We start from the raw sequence: 13,361 nt of genomic DNA on the forward strand, positions 1-13,361 counted from the left end.
CCATAGAACTGATCCAGACCCCCTGAACTTGAGTGTCAGTTAGGAGGCCTGGGCCAGTATTTATCCCTAGTGCATGAATGAACTTTGGGAGCCCATTCCTCTATGGAGGGAATACTCTCTCAGCCTAGATACATGGGGGGGGGCAGGAAGGGGGAAAGGCTCTAGGCCCTGCCCCAAATGATGTGACAGACTTTGATGATCCCTCATGGAAGGCCTCAGTCTCCCTGGGAGTGCATGGGGGGTAGGATGGGGGCTCGGTGGGGGCAAGGGAGGATGGGAGGGAGAGGGAACTGGGATATTATTTCTAATTAAAATTTTAAAATTATATATATATATATATGTCAAAACTCGGGGCTTGGAGTGATGGCTCGTCTGTTGAAATCATATACTGCTTTTGCAGAGAACCCAGGTTTGGTTCCCAGCACCCACATAAGCTGAGTAACAATTTCAGTAACTCCAGCTCCAGGAGCTCAGATGCTTCTAGTCTCTGAGGGCATCTGTACTTACAAGCACACATCCAGACAAAGGTACATACATACACATGATTAAAAATAATGGGGTTGGATGGTGGTGGCATATACCTTTAATCTCAGCACTCGGGAGGTAGAGGCAGGCAGATCTCTGTGAGTTCCAGGCCAGTCTGGTCTACAGAGTGAGTTCCAGGACAGCTAGGGCTACACAGAGAAAATCTGTCTGGAAAAACAACAACAACAATAAAATTTAAAGTCACAAGCCATGCTAGACCTAGTGGAACATGTCTATTGTCTCAGCATTTGGGATGTAGAAGCAAGAGGGTTATGAGTCCAAAGCTATCCTTAGCTACATACCGAATCCAAGGCTGGACCACATGAAACCTGTCTCAATCAAACAAAGAAAAAGGCCCAAGGACAAGGCTCAGAGGGTAAAGCCCTTGCCATGCAAGGTGAGGACTTGAGTTTGGATCCCCAGCACCCATGTAATAAGCTGGGTGTTTCCTATGAAGCACGGGTAACTCCAGCTTTGAGGGTGGCAGAGACAGGGGCTTGCTGGCTTCTACACTCCCTGAGATGCAAGTCCCAGGTTTAGGAAGAGACACTGCCTGTCTGTCTCTGTCTCTGTCATACACACACACACATCCCAAAGAAGCCATTGGGGGTGCTGTGGGGAAGAAGGGCACAGAGAAAGCCCCAACCAGTTTGCTTCCGGCCTGACACCAGGAAGTTACGTGGCCTTGCGTTTTTGCTTGGATCCTAATTCCCCATCTCTGAAATTGAGGGGGCTTTGATTTTGAAACAGGGTCTTTCTATGTAGTCCTGGCTGTCCTAGAACTCGCTATGTACACCAGGCTGCAGTTGAGTTTAAAGACCATCTTGCTATGAAGCCCACGCTGGTCTTGAGCTGTCCATACCCGTGTCTGCTACCGAGTGCCAGGGTTACAGGTGTGCACTACCGTACCTGGTTTGCATTTGAGATCTTAACCCCGCAGCCACCCCCTCCCACACGAAGCCACATTGATATAAAATACCTAATACAGATAGTGAAGGGCTTTGGGTCTGAGGGCATTGGAACGCTGCCTTGCTCTGTAGCCCTGGCTGGCCTGGTACTTCCTGGTACTTGTTATGTAGCAGAGGCTGGTTTCAATCTTGCTTCGATCCTCCTGCCTCTGCATCCTCACAGTGCTGCAATTACAGGCATATGCCACCATACCTGGCGTAAGAGTTTGTAAATTTACAGGTCCTACTTTAATATGAAGCCAATTTAAAATTTTTCTTGTGTCTCATGTGTGGGTGATGGCTCACAGGGACCACGCATGGTACATATGTGGGGATTAGAGGAAAGCCTTTGAAAGGTGGTTCTCTCCATCCATTGCAGGATTGAATTCAAGTCATGAGGTTTGCAGGGCTGGCCTCAAACTCACTATGTAGTTAGGAATGACCTTGAACTTCTGGGTTTTAGGCCGATACTTTGTAAAGGCTGGGATTCCAGGTCTGCAAACTGCACCTAGCTACTAGCAGCTTCCAGTTTAATAGAAATGCAGGGTTGGTCACAATGTAAACATCACCCTTACTTTGCAGTCCCTACTCTCTGAAAGAGGCAAGCTGGCTCTATTCATGTCTCTGCACCTCCCGGTGCTGTGGGCTGAAGCAATAGAAACCAGGCTGCCCACAACACAGCCCTATCTCTTGTTCACTCTTGAGCAGCTGTTGTGGTCCAGACACACAGATCCTGGGCAAGCAGGCCAGGCTTTCTGGTGAGTCACAAAGTCAGGGAACCCAGGGAAACCACTAAACCCAAGGATGACTGCCCCCAGCAGAGGGGGCTGCTAGTCCCATTCAGTCCCCTTGTCCCTGGAGTAGACAGCTCTCTCTGCACACTGTCTGCCACCCTCTTCCCTTCAGCCAGAAAAACCCTGAGGTTGGGTAAGGGAGGGGGAGGTGGAGGTACCACTGAAGATCACCCCAAAAATCTAGTGGTGGGGGAAGGTGTGATGAATGTGTCCTAGGGTTTAAACACACACAAACCAGTCACGGAAGTTTAAAAGATATTTATTTTAAAAAGAACAAAAAAGCTTTGGTATTTCAAAAGCCAACAATCATCCATCACTAGAAAGTTAAACACCTTTCCCAGGGACCCAAAGTACAAAAGGACAGATCCCACTGGCTCAGGGTTAGAGAGAGGCAATGTGCAAACCAGCGGAGGCCTGGGGAAGCACACCTTCTCCAGGCAGGGCAGCCACCTGGAGCTCAGGCCCAGCCTCCAGACTGCCTGGGGCCTCCGGGTGCCAATGAGGTGGCCGGGAGCGGTTGTTGCCACCAACAGTCCTGATCTAAGGTGGATGAAAAGCCACCCAGCAAAACTTCAACAGAAATAAATTAGAAACCCATAAGAAAGAACACATTAAATTAGGAAAAGAACACAATTTTCCTCAACAAGTCTTTAGAGAGGATCTGTTTCCTGGGATAAAAGACACGGGGGAAGTGGAAGGGGTGCGCTCAACTTCAAGTATTCTCCCTACGGGTTTGTTTCATTGACTGGAAAACTCACTAAGTCCTCGGCCCTCTTTCCCCTCCAGTGCAAACTCTTGTACCCACAAGCGCTTCTGAGTCACTGTCCCCCACAAGGCACAAAGGGTTGGTGCTTCCAAAGGCTCCCTGTTCATGCAGCAGCAGGATGCTCAGTGCTGGGTGTCTTGTGCAAACGGTGGCCGAGAGTGGGACTCGAGGTTCACTCAGACACTGGGATCTTCCTGCTCGGTGAAACAAAAGGTTGCTGTTTAGTACCAACTCCCCACATCCCAGCTACAGAAACATCTGGGGAAAAGCCAGGCATGGTGGTACACACCACGATCCCAGCATTTGGGAGGTAGAGGCAGGAGGAGAGTCCAAGCCAGATGCTACTACACAGCAAGTTCAAGGCCAGCCTAGGCTACATGAGGCCATCTTAAAATAGAAAACTATACACACTGGCAGGAGAGCAGATCACAGGGACAATGTCTGAGATCCAGCCAAACAGACAGCTCCCGGCCCAGGGCCAGGCTAGAATTACTATGTAGAGGCCCATGAACCTCCTTGGGTTGGTTTGGCGTGTGGGGCGGGGCTCTGTCTGGCATGGCAGTGAGGAGCATGGGTAGTTCCTCAGGGAGGCAGTTTGTCTTCCCAATTGTATGTTGAACATATAAGAACATACATGCCAAGCAAGAGCTAGGGCAGGCCAGTGGCCAGTAGGGGAAGAGAGCCTGCTGGCTTCAGAGGCTTCAGAACCCACCTTTGCCATCACAGCTGGCCAAAAGCTGGCTACTGGGAAGGCCTTCTCCACACTGCTTTCCGACCCAAGGCTCCACTGGTTCCCCCACCGTGAGGAACTCAGACCTGCCTCCATCTGCTGCCTGTTCCTGAGAGCCAAGCTCTGCTTGCCCTGCAAGTCTGGCCTTAAACCAGAAACCAGATGCCAGTTTCTTGGTGGCAGGGACTGGCCCATCTCCTGTGTGGGATCAGGGCTTCCTAAACGCTGGGGCCCAGATCCACCACCTGGTCTACTATGGCTTGGGAAGAGGAGAGGGGCAGAGAGGGGCCTGCCTCTCCTGCTGCTGTGGGCTGACAATTGCATCACCCAGACCCACACTGAGAGCCTGACTTCCGAGGGCAACCATTTTTGACTTTTGGTTGTTTTGTTTTGCTATGTAGCTCAGGTTGGTCTCAAACTCACAACCTTTCTGCTTTAACATCTTCAATGCTGGCATAACAGGAGTAAACTACCATAACGAGCCTGCTGTCAAAACAGACTCCTCTCTTTGACACTGAGAGCTGTGGGCACTGGTCTGAAGGATGTCCCGTTATTGCCTGGGCTGTCCCCTGGCCAGCCTACCCTTTGTGGACATGACTGCGAATGGCGGAGGCACGGGACTTTAGGAGTAGAGGTGGCCTACCTTGCTCCTGAAGAGGGGCTTGGCTCCAGGCCCACAGTACTCATTATAGATGAGTTTAAAGAGGAAGAGGTGGAAGAGGGTGATGAGGGAGGCCACGCTGAACCAGAAGAGGAAGGGCAGGCCGGGATCCTGCTGGGCCATGTGCTCGTCGTGGGCCAGGATGGCCTTAAGGTGCAGCGTGTGCCGCAGGTCCTGCAGATGGGTGAGGTCGGTGGAGATGTACAGCAGCGGTGTGATAGGCTGTGTCACCATGACAGAGAAGGTGTGGCCCCCGGGCTCTGAGGTCAGTTCCACGGGGTCATGGAGGCAGCCTGCCTCACAGGCGTAGATCTTGACAGGCTGGCCTCGGGACTCCACAGACACGTGCAGGTAGGGCTTGCCCTCGGCATCCACCAGCACAGCCAGGTCGATGTGGTCGTTCTTGTAGCGTATTCCGTGAAGCGCATAGCTGTTGTGGAGCACCTCCGGGTCGGCCTGGAACTGCAGGTGGTTTTCTGTGAACTGGAGCCCGCCGAAGCTGAGCACCATGCCTTGCAGGATTCCCGGAGCGCCAACCTTCACCAGCCCCTTGCAGCCTCTCTTCTGGAGGGTCAGCTTCCACAGGTCAGCCAGCTGCAAGATCTGCTGCACTGAGGAGAGCTGGCCTGGCCACAGGTTCTCAGCATGCATGGTGGCGTGGCCACTGAAACAGTGGTCTTCATAGCTCAGTGTTGCTTCCATCTGCTCTCGTTCCCTGTGGCTCAGAGAAGGGCTAAGCAGTGGGGCCGGTGAGCAGGAGAGCATGTAGTACAGCGTCAAGTTCACGGTCAGGCCGGACGGCGTGTGGGCATCTGTGATCCTCTTCATCTCCACACCTGTAACACCACAAAGGCTGCACATTAGGGAAGAAGGCTGGACACAGAGGAAACGGAAGACCTCGGCTCCAGAAGGTGGAGCTCTGGGTCTGGTAATAAAGGACAGCAGTTTGGTGCCCTGGGTATGGCAGAGCCACCCTGACTTCTGAGATGGCAAGTCTTCATTCAACTTGGTGCGATTAAGAATTACCACAGAAACAAACCTCTGGGCATGTCTACGGGCGTTTCTACGTCAGACTGAGGTGGGAAGATCGTGTCGGCGGTGCTACACCCTGGGCAGGGGTTCAGGACTGAGGACAGGAAACAGCGAGCTGAGGACCAGCATCCATCGCTCCCTACTTCCTGACTTGCAGATGCTGTGTGACCGGCCACCGCCTGCTCCCAAGTCTTTCCCACTATGACGGGCTGTGGCTCTTTGAACTACAAGCCAAAATAAGCTTGCTTCAGTAAGTTACTGCTGTCCCAGAAATGAAGAGTTAAGAAATAAGACATCTAACATGATCAGGTAGGGTTCATGGGAGCTCCTGCTAGAGCCAAGAACAATGACACTGAGTCGCGTCTTGTTAATCCTGTGGTCTAGAACCCCCAACCAGATGTTCTTCTATCTCTCTCTCCAAAACTATAGCTTAAGGAATTACTTAATGTATGTACACATGCATGTGTGCATGTGCACAATATATGTGCAGAGCCCTGAGGCCAGATGGCCTTGATCCTTTGAAACTGGAGTCACAGTCCATTGTGAGCCACCATGTGGATGCCGGGAATTAAACCCAGGTCCTCTGAAAGGGCAGCCAGTGCTCTTACCCACTGAGCTATTTCAACAGTCCCTACGGTACTTATTTTAATATTTGATTTTATTCAACTTTTTTCTTTTGGAGGCACAGGCTAGCTGACCTTGAACTCAAGTCATCCTCCTGCCTCATACTCCCTGAGTGCTGAGATTATAGATTGAAAGTACCCTAATCTGGTTTAGTACTGTGGCTTTAAATGACATGGCCTCCAATTTAAATGATTCTAGACTCAAAGGGCTAATCACCCCACTCAGCGTCTCCACCTGGATTTCTGACATGTACAACTGACCTAGTATGAACGTTCACCCCCAGCCAGGGCTTCCCCTGGTTCTCTCCAAATCAGGGAGCTGTCCTGCAGGTCTTACTTCCCACAGCTAAGCCATGGTCCAACAGTCCTACCTCCCGAAATACCAAGGTCCACCCTTTCCTCCACGTCCCACCCCAGGTGTCTCCTCCTTCCCCTGGGCTCCCCAGGAACCACTTAACTGTGCCCATGCCCCCTCAGCCCCATCTCAGAATTAAAGCTCCTTGTCCTGTCTCAAGGCTTCAAGCTCACACCACCCAGTTCCTGTTCATCGCCAGGCCTAACCTGCTCCTGTTTAGGGCAGCCTTCAGGCTGAATGCCCACTTTCTTGTTGCATGACTCAGGCCTAACTAGCTGCTGCTACAGCCAGGGCAGTGGGGCTCCCACCCCGCACTCTCACAGCACCCCACTACCCTCTTCCCCACAGCACTTTCCATCCTAAGGTCGTCTCTCTGAAAAGACTAGAGCATCCCTGTTCCCGTCTTCCTCCCAACAAGACCAAGGCAAACAGTGCTCGAACAAGACCTTCTTTTTGCTCACGAGCCCAACAGCAAAAGCCCTTGACGAATAGATACCCCCTGAATGAACTAAACTCCCTCTGTGCAACCCCACATGGGTGCTGATAACTAACCAAAACTCAGTACTACGGATTGCAATCTTTTTTTCTTTCCCAGAGATAGGTTTCTCTGTGTAGCCCTGGCTGCCCTGGAAGCCACTGTATAGACCAGGCTGGCCTCAATATCACAGAGGTTCACCTGTCTCTTCCTCCAGAGTGCTGAAGATCGCATTTTCTTTAACAGTTGACAGGAAAGGTTTTCATTTGCAAAGAACAAATAAAAGATATTAAAAAAAAAGAAAAAGAAAGAAAGTTTTCATTTAGTATGAACGTTCCAACCCACTGGAAGAAGCCTCCAGCATTCTGGTAAAATAGCTGCAGCCATATGGCAAGATGGATTTCAAACATCAAAAGCCAAGGCCAGACCCAGGTAGGTAGTGGTGGCCAAAGCAGAGTGCGGGTTATGTGTCTCCCTGATTGTTTATTCTTTACAAACTGACCCCCCTCCCTACACAAAACAACACCCTCCACCTGCTCAGGTCGGGCCTCAAGGCCAAGAACAAACAATAAAAGTGAACCTTGACACTCAGATCTTCATGAAAACCCCATAAAACTTCCTGTTAAGGCTCAGAAAGCTAAGACCACAGAGCCAAGGTCATACAGCTTCAAAGTGGGGTTAAGAGAGGTTCGACCTTAACATCAAGCCCAAGTTCCAAGCCTCGGTGTGACCACTGCAGGGCATGGAGAACATCTAAAATGGATGTATGCTCACTGAGGCAGAGTGGAGACTGTGCACCACGCCCCCACCAAAGCCTCACCCGGGCTGAAGAGCTGGGCCCAGAGGTGCTGGTGATCCTGAAGCAGCTCCGAGGCGGGCATCTCCAACAGCTCCTGCATTTCCTTCCTTGCCGAGTCCTGCAGCGCCTTGAGCTCCTTGGTGCCTTTGCTTTTGAGCACCTGGGGGTGGATGGCACCAGACACATGCACCACCCACAGCACTGTCTCGTCCAGCTGTGTCTTGGGAGCCACTTGGAGCCGGTTCACTAACTTCTTAGAGGCCACCACTACCAGGTGCACTAGCCCCGACGGGAGGGGTGTGGACCGGCCCGAGTAGAGGAGGAACTGATGATCTCCGACCTTCTCCAGAGTGCTGGTGAAGGACTTGGGGACTGGGCCCGCAGTGGGCCCCACAGTCTGCAGAGCGGCCACCCGCTCCGTGGGATTGTTGATCTGGATGCGCTGCAGATAGACATGGGGTCGGCCTCGGTGCGCCAGGAAGTCCTCCTGCAGTAGCACGCAGTCACGGCCCGACCCCGTGGAGAGCCCAGAAGCCGAGGCGGGCCCGGCGACACCAGCGGCAGGGCCCGAGCCTGGGGTCCCCAGTTGCAGGCAGCGCACTCGGCGCAGCAGGCCCTCCCGCAGCAGCAGCACCGCCTCTCCGGCCTCAGCCAGCACATTCAGTGGGCGCAGCTGCACGAAGGGCACGAAGTCCGGCGTCACGGCAGGCTCCCGCTCCCCGGGCGTCACCCACAGCCGGTTGTGGGCGGCGTCCAGAGCCAGAAAGCCGTTGGCCACCAGGGCTGGCACCCCGGGGCCCAGAGGCACCGCCTCGCCGCGATCACGCAGGCCGCGCCACGCGCGGGTGGCCGCCTCCAGGCAGGCGGACGGCTCTGCAGCGCCCGGCTCGCTGCGGGCCCAGGACGGCAAGTGCAGGCCGCCCGCCGCCCGCCGCGCTCCGGAGCTCGCGAACCACAGGAGCAGCAGCAGGAGGCCGAGCAGGCAGAGGAGGCGGCGGGCCCAGCTGCTCGACAGCAGCCCTGGCAGCCCCTTCAGGCGCTGCTGCAGCCACATCGGGCCCGCCGCCCAGCCCACCCGCCCGGCCGCCGCCGCTCACTCCCTGGCCCGCGTCGCCGCGCCCACCTCGACCCCCGTCGCAGCCGTCCCGGTAGCTACCGCCACCGCTTCCTCCTTCTTCTCCGTTGCTTCCCAGCCGTCAAACGCCGCCAGCCGTAAAGCGTCGCCGAGTCTTTTGCGACAGATGGGAAAGCGGCCGGGCGGGGGCGGGATTTGGAGGAGAGGTAGAGTCCCTGGGGGCGTGACCGGGCGCGGGGTGGGGTGGGGTGGGGTGGGGTGAGGCGGGGCGGGGAAAAGGGAAGGCTTCGGGAGAGCTGAGGAATGGGCAGGCGTCCAAATCTGTTTAAAAAAAGAAAGAAAAAAAAAAAAAAGAAAAGAAAAGAAAATCACAGAGCAAGCCAAACCCAACATGTGTTGCGCCTCGTTTGCTGCTGATGGTTTAAACAGCCCTTAAGTTAAGAAATAAAAACGTACTGGTTCTGTAAAACTATTCTTAACTGGATAAAGAAAAGACGGATAAATGGAAGGAAGAAAAGGAGGGAAGGAGACAGAGAGGAATAAAGAAGTGGAGGGAGGAAGGGAGGAAGGAAAGACTAGTCAATAAAATATGATTGCCTGGGAATATTTTGTTGATATTTTCAAATCTGCCTGGCTGAGAGTACACCAGAGTGGGACATAAATCCAGCCCAGGACTGCCTGTTTCTTGAGCACAAGTCGTTTTCTTCATGTCAATCCTGAATTTCATACTTTGACAAGGCCTGCAGCATCCGTCTGGGGGAAAAACCATCTGGAGCACTCTGGCAGACAATGGGCAATTGTTTCCACTTTGGATTCTGGGCAGACATTGGGCTGATTGTTCCCACTTTGGATTCTGGACAATCCAGAGGCAGACAGGCAGTTGCAAATTCACAGTTGACAACTAAACGGTCACTTGAGGTGACTTAAGCAGACAGAAAGTGTTTCCTGGAGTTGTGAGCCAGTGTCCCGCTGAAAGAATGCCCATCCTGTTTTGATTGTATTTAATTATTTTTGTTTAGCTATCTTTGAGACAGGATCTCTCTTGTGTTGTCCAGGTTGGACTTCAAACAACTCCTGGGCCCAAGGGATATTCTTGTTTTAGCATCCCTAGTCGCTAGGATTAAAAGTATGCAAGACGGCCACCGAGCGTGGTGACCTGAGTTCTGTACCCAGGAGCCACATGGCGGAAGGAGAGAACCGACTTCTGCAAGGTGGCTTCTGACCTCCATAAGCATAGGGCGCTGTGTCCAAGCCAGAAGATGGTGTGGAACCCCTAGAGTGGCGTTACAGGCGCTCGTGAGCTGTCTGAGGTGGCGTGCAAGCCTCCTAACCACCAAACCATTTCTCCAGCCCCTCTTTTCAATTTTCAAAAAAAATTATTATTGCATGTGCATGTGAGCATGATATATGGGTGTTTGGGTATTCATACTGCACGAGGTCTGAGGACGATTCTGGGAGGCCAGTTTTCTTTGTCTTTTATGTGAGTTCCGGGGGTTGTGCTCAGGTTGCCAGGCTTTTGAAGCAGGCATCTTCACCCCATGGAGCCATCTTGCCTCTTCTCCATGCTGAATTTTGAAACAGAGTCACTCAACTTAGAGCTCATTGATTCTGCTAGACCAACAGGTTAGCGAGCCCCAGAGATCCTCCTGTCTTTACTCCCCGGTGCTGGAATTTCAGTGCAAGCCACTGAGCCTAGCTTTTTTTTTTAACTTATTTATTATATATATGGTATTCCGCCTGCATTGCATGTATGAACACCAGAGGAGGACACCAGATCTCATTATAGATGTTGTGAGCCACCCTGTGGTTGCTGGGACTTGAACTTGGGACCTTTGGAAGAGCAGTCAGTGCTCTTAACCTCTGAGCCATCTCTCCAGCCCTAGCTTTTAAATGAGTACTGGAAACCAAACGCAGGTCCTCCACTGAGCCACCATCCCAGCCCCTGCGAATATTTTTGCTACAAACGCTGGTGTAATACAAGTATGTCTTGGCCTACTTCTGTGCATGTTTCTTGGGAAGCAGTTCATTAAGACAGATTTCTAGTCAAAGGCTTATCTATTACATGTGATCCTAACTCCTGTCATCCTCAACTACCCCAAGACACATGCATGGGAGTGCTAGAGGCAGGAGTCAGCTGCGTAGCCACAGCAAGGCCATGAAGATAGGATGTGTTTTACTCTTGGTCTGATCCTTGCTAGCAAGTCAACTAACCTCCATGGGCCTCAGTTTCTCTACCTATAAAATAGGTGTATTACCATAAAGTAGGCTTGCACTGAGACTTAATTTGGACAAGTGCTTGAAGCTTTAACACACTGCCTGGCTCACATGAAGCATTCATCATTTAGCTTAGCACCAAAGTTATCTTCCCTCCGGAGGCCCCAGCCCCGGTGCACCCAAGGTACTTGCTTCTAGGACATTTTCCCAGTCTATTCGCTTATGGTTTAATATATTTATTTTTTTCTTAGCCAGAAATTATAGCATAAGATGTATGTTTGTATGTTATTTGCTTTAAAGAAGCTGAGAAAATTCTAGTATTCTACTGGGGCTAATGCCAGTGGGAAATGACAGCCGATCAGACATCTCAAAGTGTGGTCATCCCCCTGAAGCTGTGGCTCCTCCACAGGTCAACAGAGGACATGGGGGGCACACACAGGCACACACACACACACACACACACACACACACACACACACACACACACACACACCCCTCTCCCCATCCTGAAGTTGTTCAGCAGCTTCCTAATAAAGTGGAGTCCTGCGCCTTTAACAGTTCATAGCACGCGCAGCACGTACTAGAAATTCTAGAAGCAACATCTGGACAGCAGCCACCACCTCTGCTTAAAGAGACAGGCCGTCCTAGATGATGCTTGGACCAGGTTCAAGTTCCAGCAATTTGGTGAAGCAAACAGGAAACAAATTCCAAGGGAGTAAAGCAAAGCTTTGCCAAAGTGAACTCTTCCTCCTGAAGAGGCAGGCGGTCTCTAAAACACATCCCTCTTCTGATTTAGACTCTGGAGACTTCTGCCCAGGGTGTGTCACTGTTGAGGGTCTCCTTTGACTCTGTCCGGTGCTTCCTTACTGTGGTCCCGCATCAGGTGTGCGATGCTTCTTCCCTGAGCCCCGGATCCTCATTTTTGCGAACGGAAGCAAACTGCCTGACTAGAAAGGCGGTTATGAGCATGGGTTTAGAGTATTAAAATGAGCCAGCCCTGCCGGGCAGTGATGGTTCATGCCTTAATCCCAGCACTCGGGAGGCAGAGGCAGCCAGATCTCTGAGTTCCCGCACAGCCAGGACCATACAGAGTACACAGAGAAAACCTTGTCTTGAAAAACTAAAACAACCCCCCTCAAAAAAAAAAAAGCCAGTCAGTACAAGCTGCCTGATTCTTCCTCCCTTCATACTTGCATTTCCTCCTCTAAGGGTTTGGAATCTCTGTCTGCAGCCCTCTGAGTCCAAAATAGCCTGTGGGTGCTTGGCACCAAGACCTGTCCCCAGCTGCAGTAGCTCCTAACCCTAGGTCCTCGCTAGGGAGCAAATGTTCTGTATTCTGTTGAGGCCTCTTCCTCTGGCTTGCCTTGTGACCTTGAGCTTGCTGCTGGGTAGTCTACTGTGTGAGTGGGTAGACTTAACTCTGTACAATAAAGCTCTGCAGTTTTTCAGCCTGTCTCCATCTTCCCAAAAGACCACCTGGGCCTCAGTTGTACAAACACTGTACATCTTTCTCAAGAAAGAAGGGAAGAAAAGAAACAAGAGCTATCCAGAAATAACATGACATAGAAATGCTGTGTGAATTATATACAGTTTTATGCCACAAGCTGGAAATAATCATGGCAAACATTTGTTTGTAATTTGCTTTTGGCAGGTGCAGGGGAGGGGGTGTTTTGAAATCGGGTGTCCTGCAGGCCACAGTAGCCTCACCTAACTACATGGCTGAGCATGTCTTGATCCTGCTACTGCTTCCTGAGTGCTGTGATTCCAGCTTGGCTGTGATGCCTGACCCTTCCCCTCATTCTCTTTTCCTCTGACAGAGTCTGGCTGTGCAGCTGAGGCTGGCTTTGGACAACGGATCTCCTACTCCCATCTCCTGGGTACCAGGATTTAGGCACACCTCACCCAACCCCACCCAGCATCGTTTTCACCTATCCACAAGGCTGACAATCTGTTTTTAAGGAGTGAGTCTTACTGAAGAGACAGCCTTTTCCATTTAGCACTCTGTAGATATGTGTTTCTTTGCTGACACAGCAGCAGCCGTGAAAGACCACTTCTCCCCAACTCCCTTCAAGCGCCTTCCCCACAATCCTGCCCTAGAGTTTAACCTGTGGGAAGGAGGCTCCAGGGTCCCTGCTTGAGCTCTCTTCCACATCCAGGCAAGATTTTGTCCAGATGTGGATGGTGAGGCTGACATCTGGACCAGGAGCCCTTGCTCCAGACACCTTTGATCAGTTTTTACTTTGGGTGTCTGTGAAATTTCTCACTCCATCCACCCACCCACTTACCCATCCATCCATTGATCCATCCATCCACCCACATTCATACCACAATCAACTCTGCAGTAAGAATTTCCTTGGCTCTTCCA

The 13,361-nt window shown here is 51.8% G+C and overlaps 1 protein-coding gene across 1 annotated transcript; it reads right to left on the minus strand.

Moving 5' to 3' along the window:
- Positions 1-2,509: 2,509 nt before the first annotated feature.
- On the minus strand, positions 2,510-8,915 carry Kiaa2013 (KIAA2013 ortholog). Its single transcript, XM_005079345.4, has 3 exons — positions 7,729-8,915; positions 4,406-5,259; positions 2,510-3,226 (listed from the first exon to the last, which is right to left on the minus strand). Exons 1-3 carry the CDS (start codon positions 8,759-8,761, stop codon positions 3,209-3,211), a joined length of 1,905 nt encoding a protein of 634 aa, XP_005079402.1. The 5' UTR covers positions 8,762-8,915; the 3' UTR covers positions 2,510-3,208.
- Positions 8,916-13,361: the final 4,446 nt, after the last annotated feature.

This window comes from Mesocricetus auratus, unplaced genomic scaffold (genome assembly GCF_017639785.1).
Source record: "Mesocricetus auratus isolate SY011 unplaced genomic scaffold, BCM_Maur_2.0 Super-Scaffold_100042, whole genome shotgun sequence".
Lineage (NCBI taxonomy): Eukaryota > Metazoa > Chordata > Mammalia > Rodentia > Cricetidae > Mesocricetus > Mesocricetus auratus.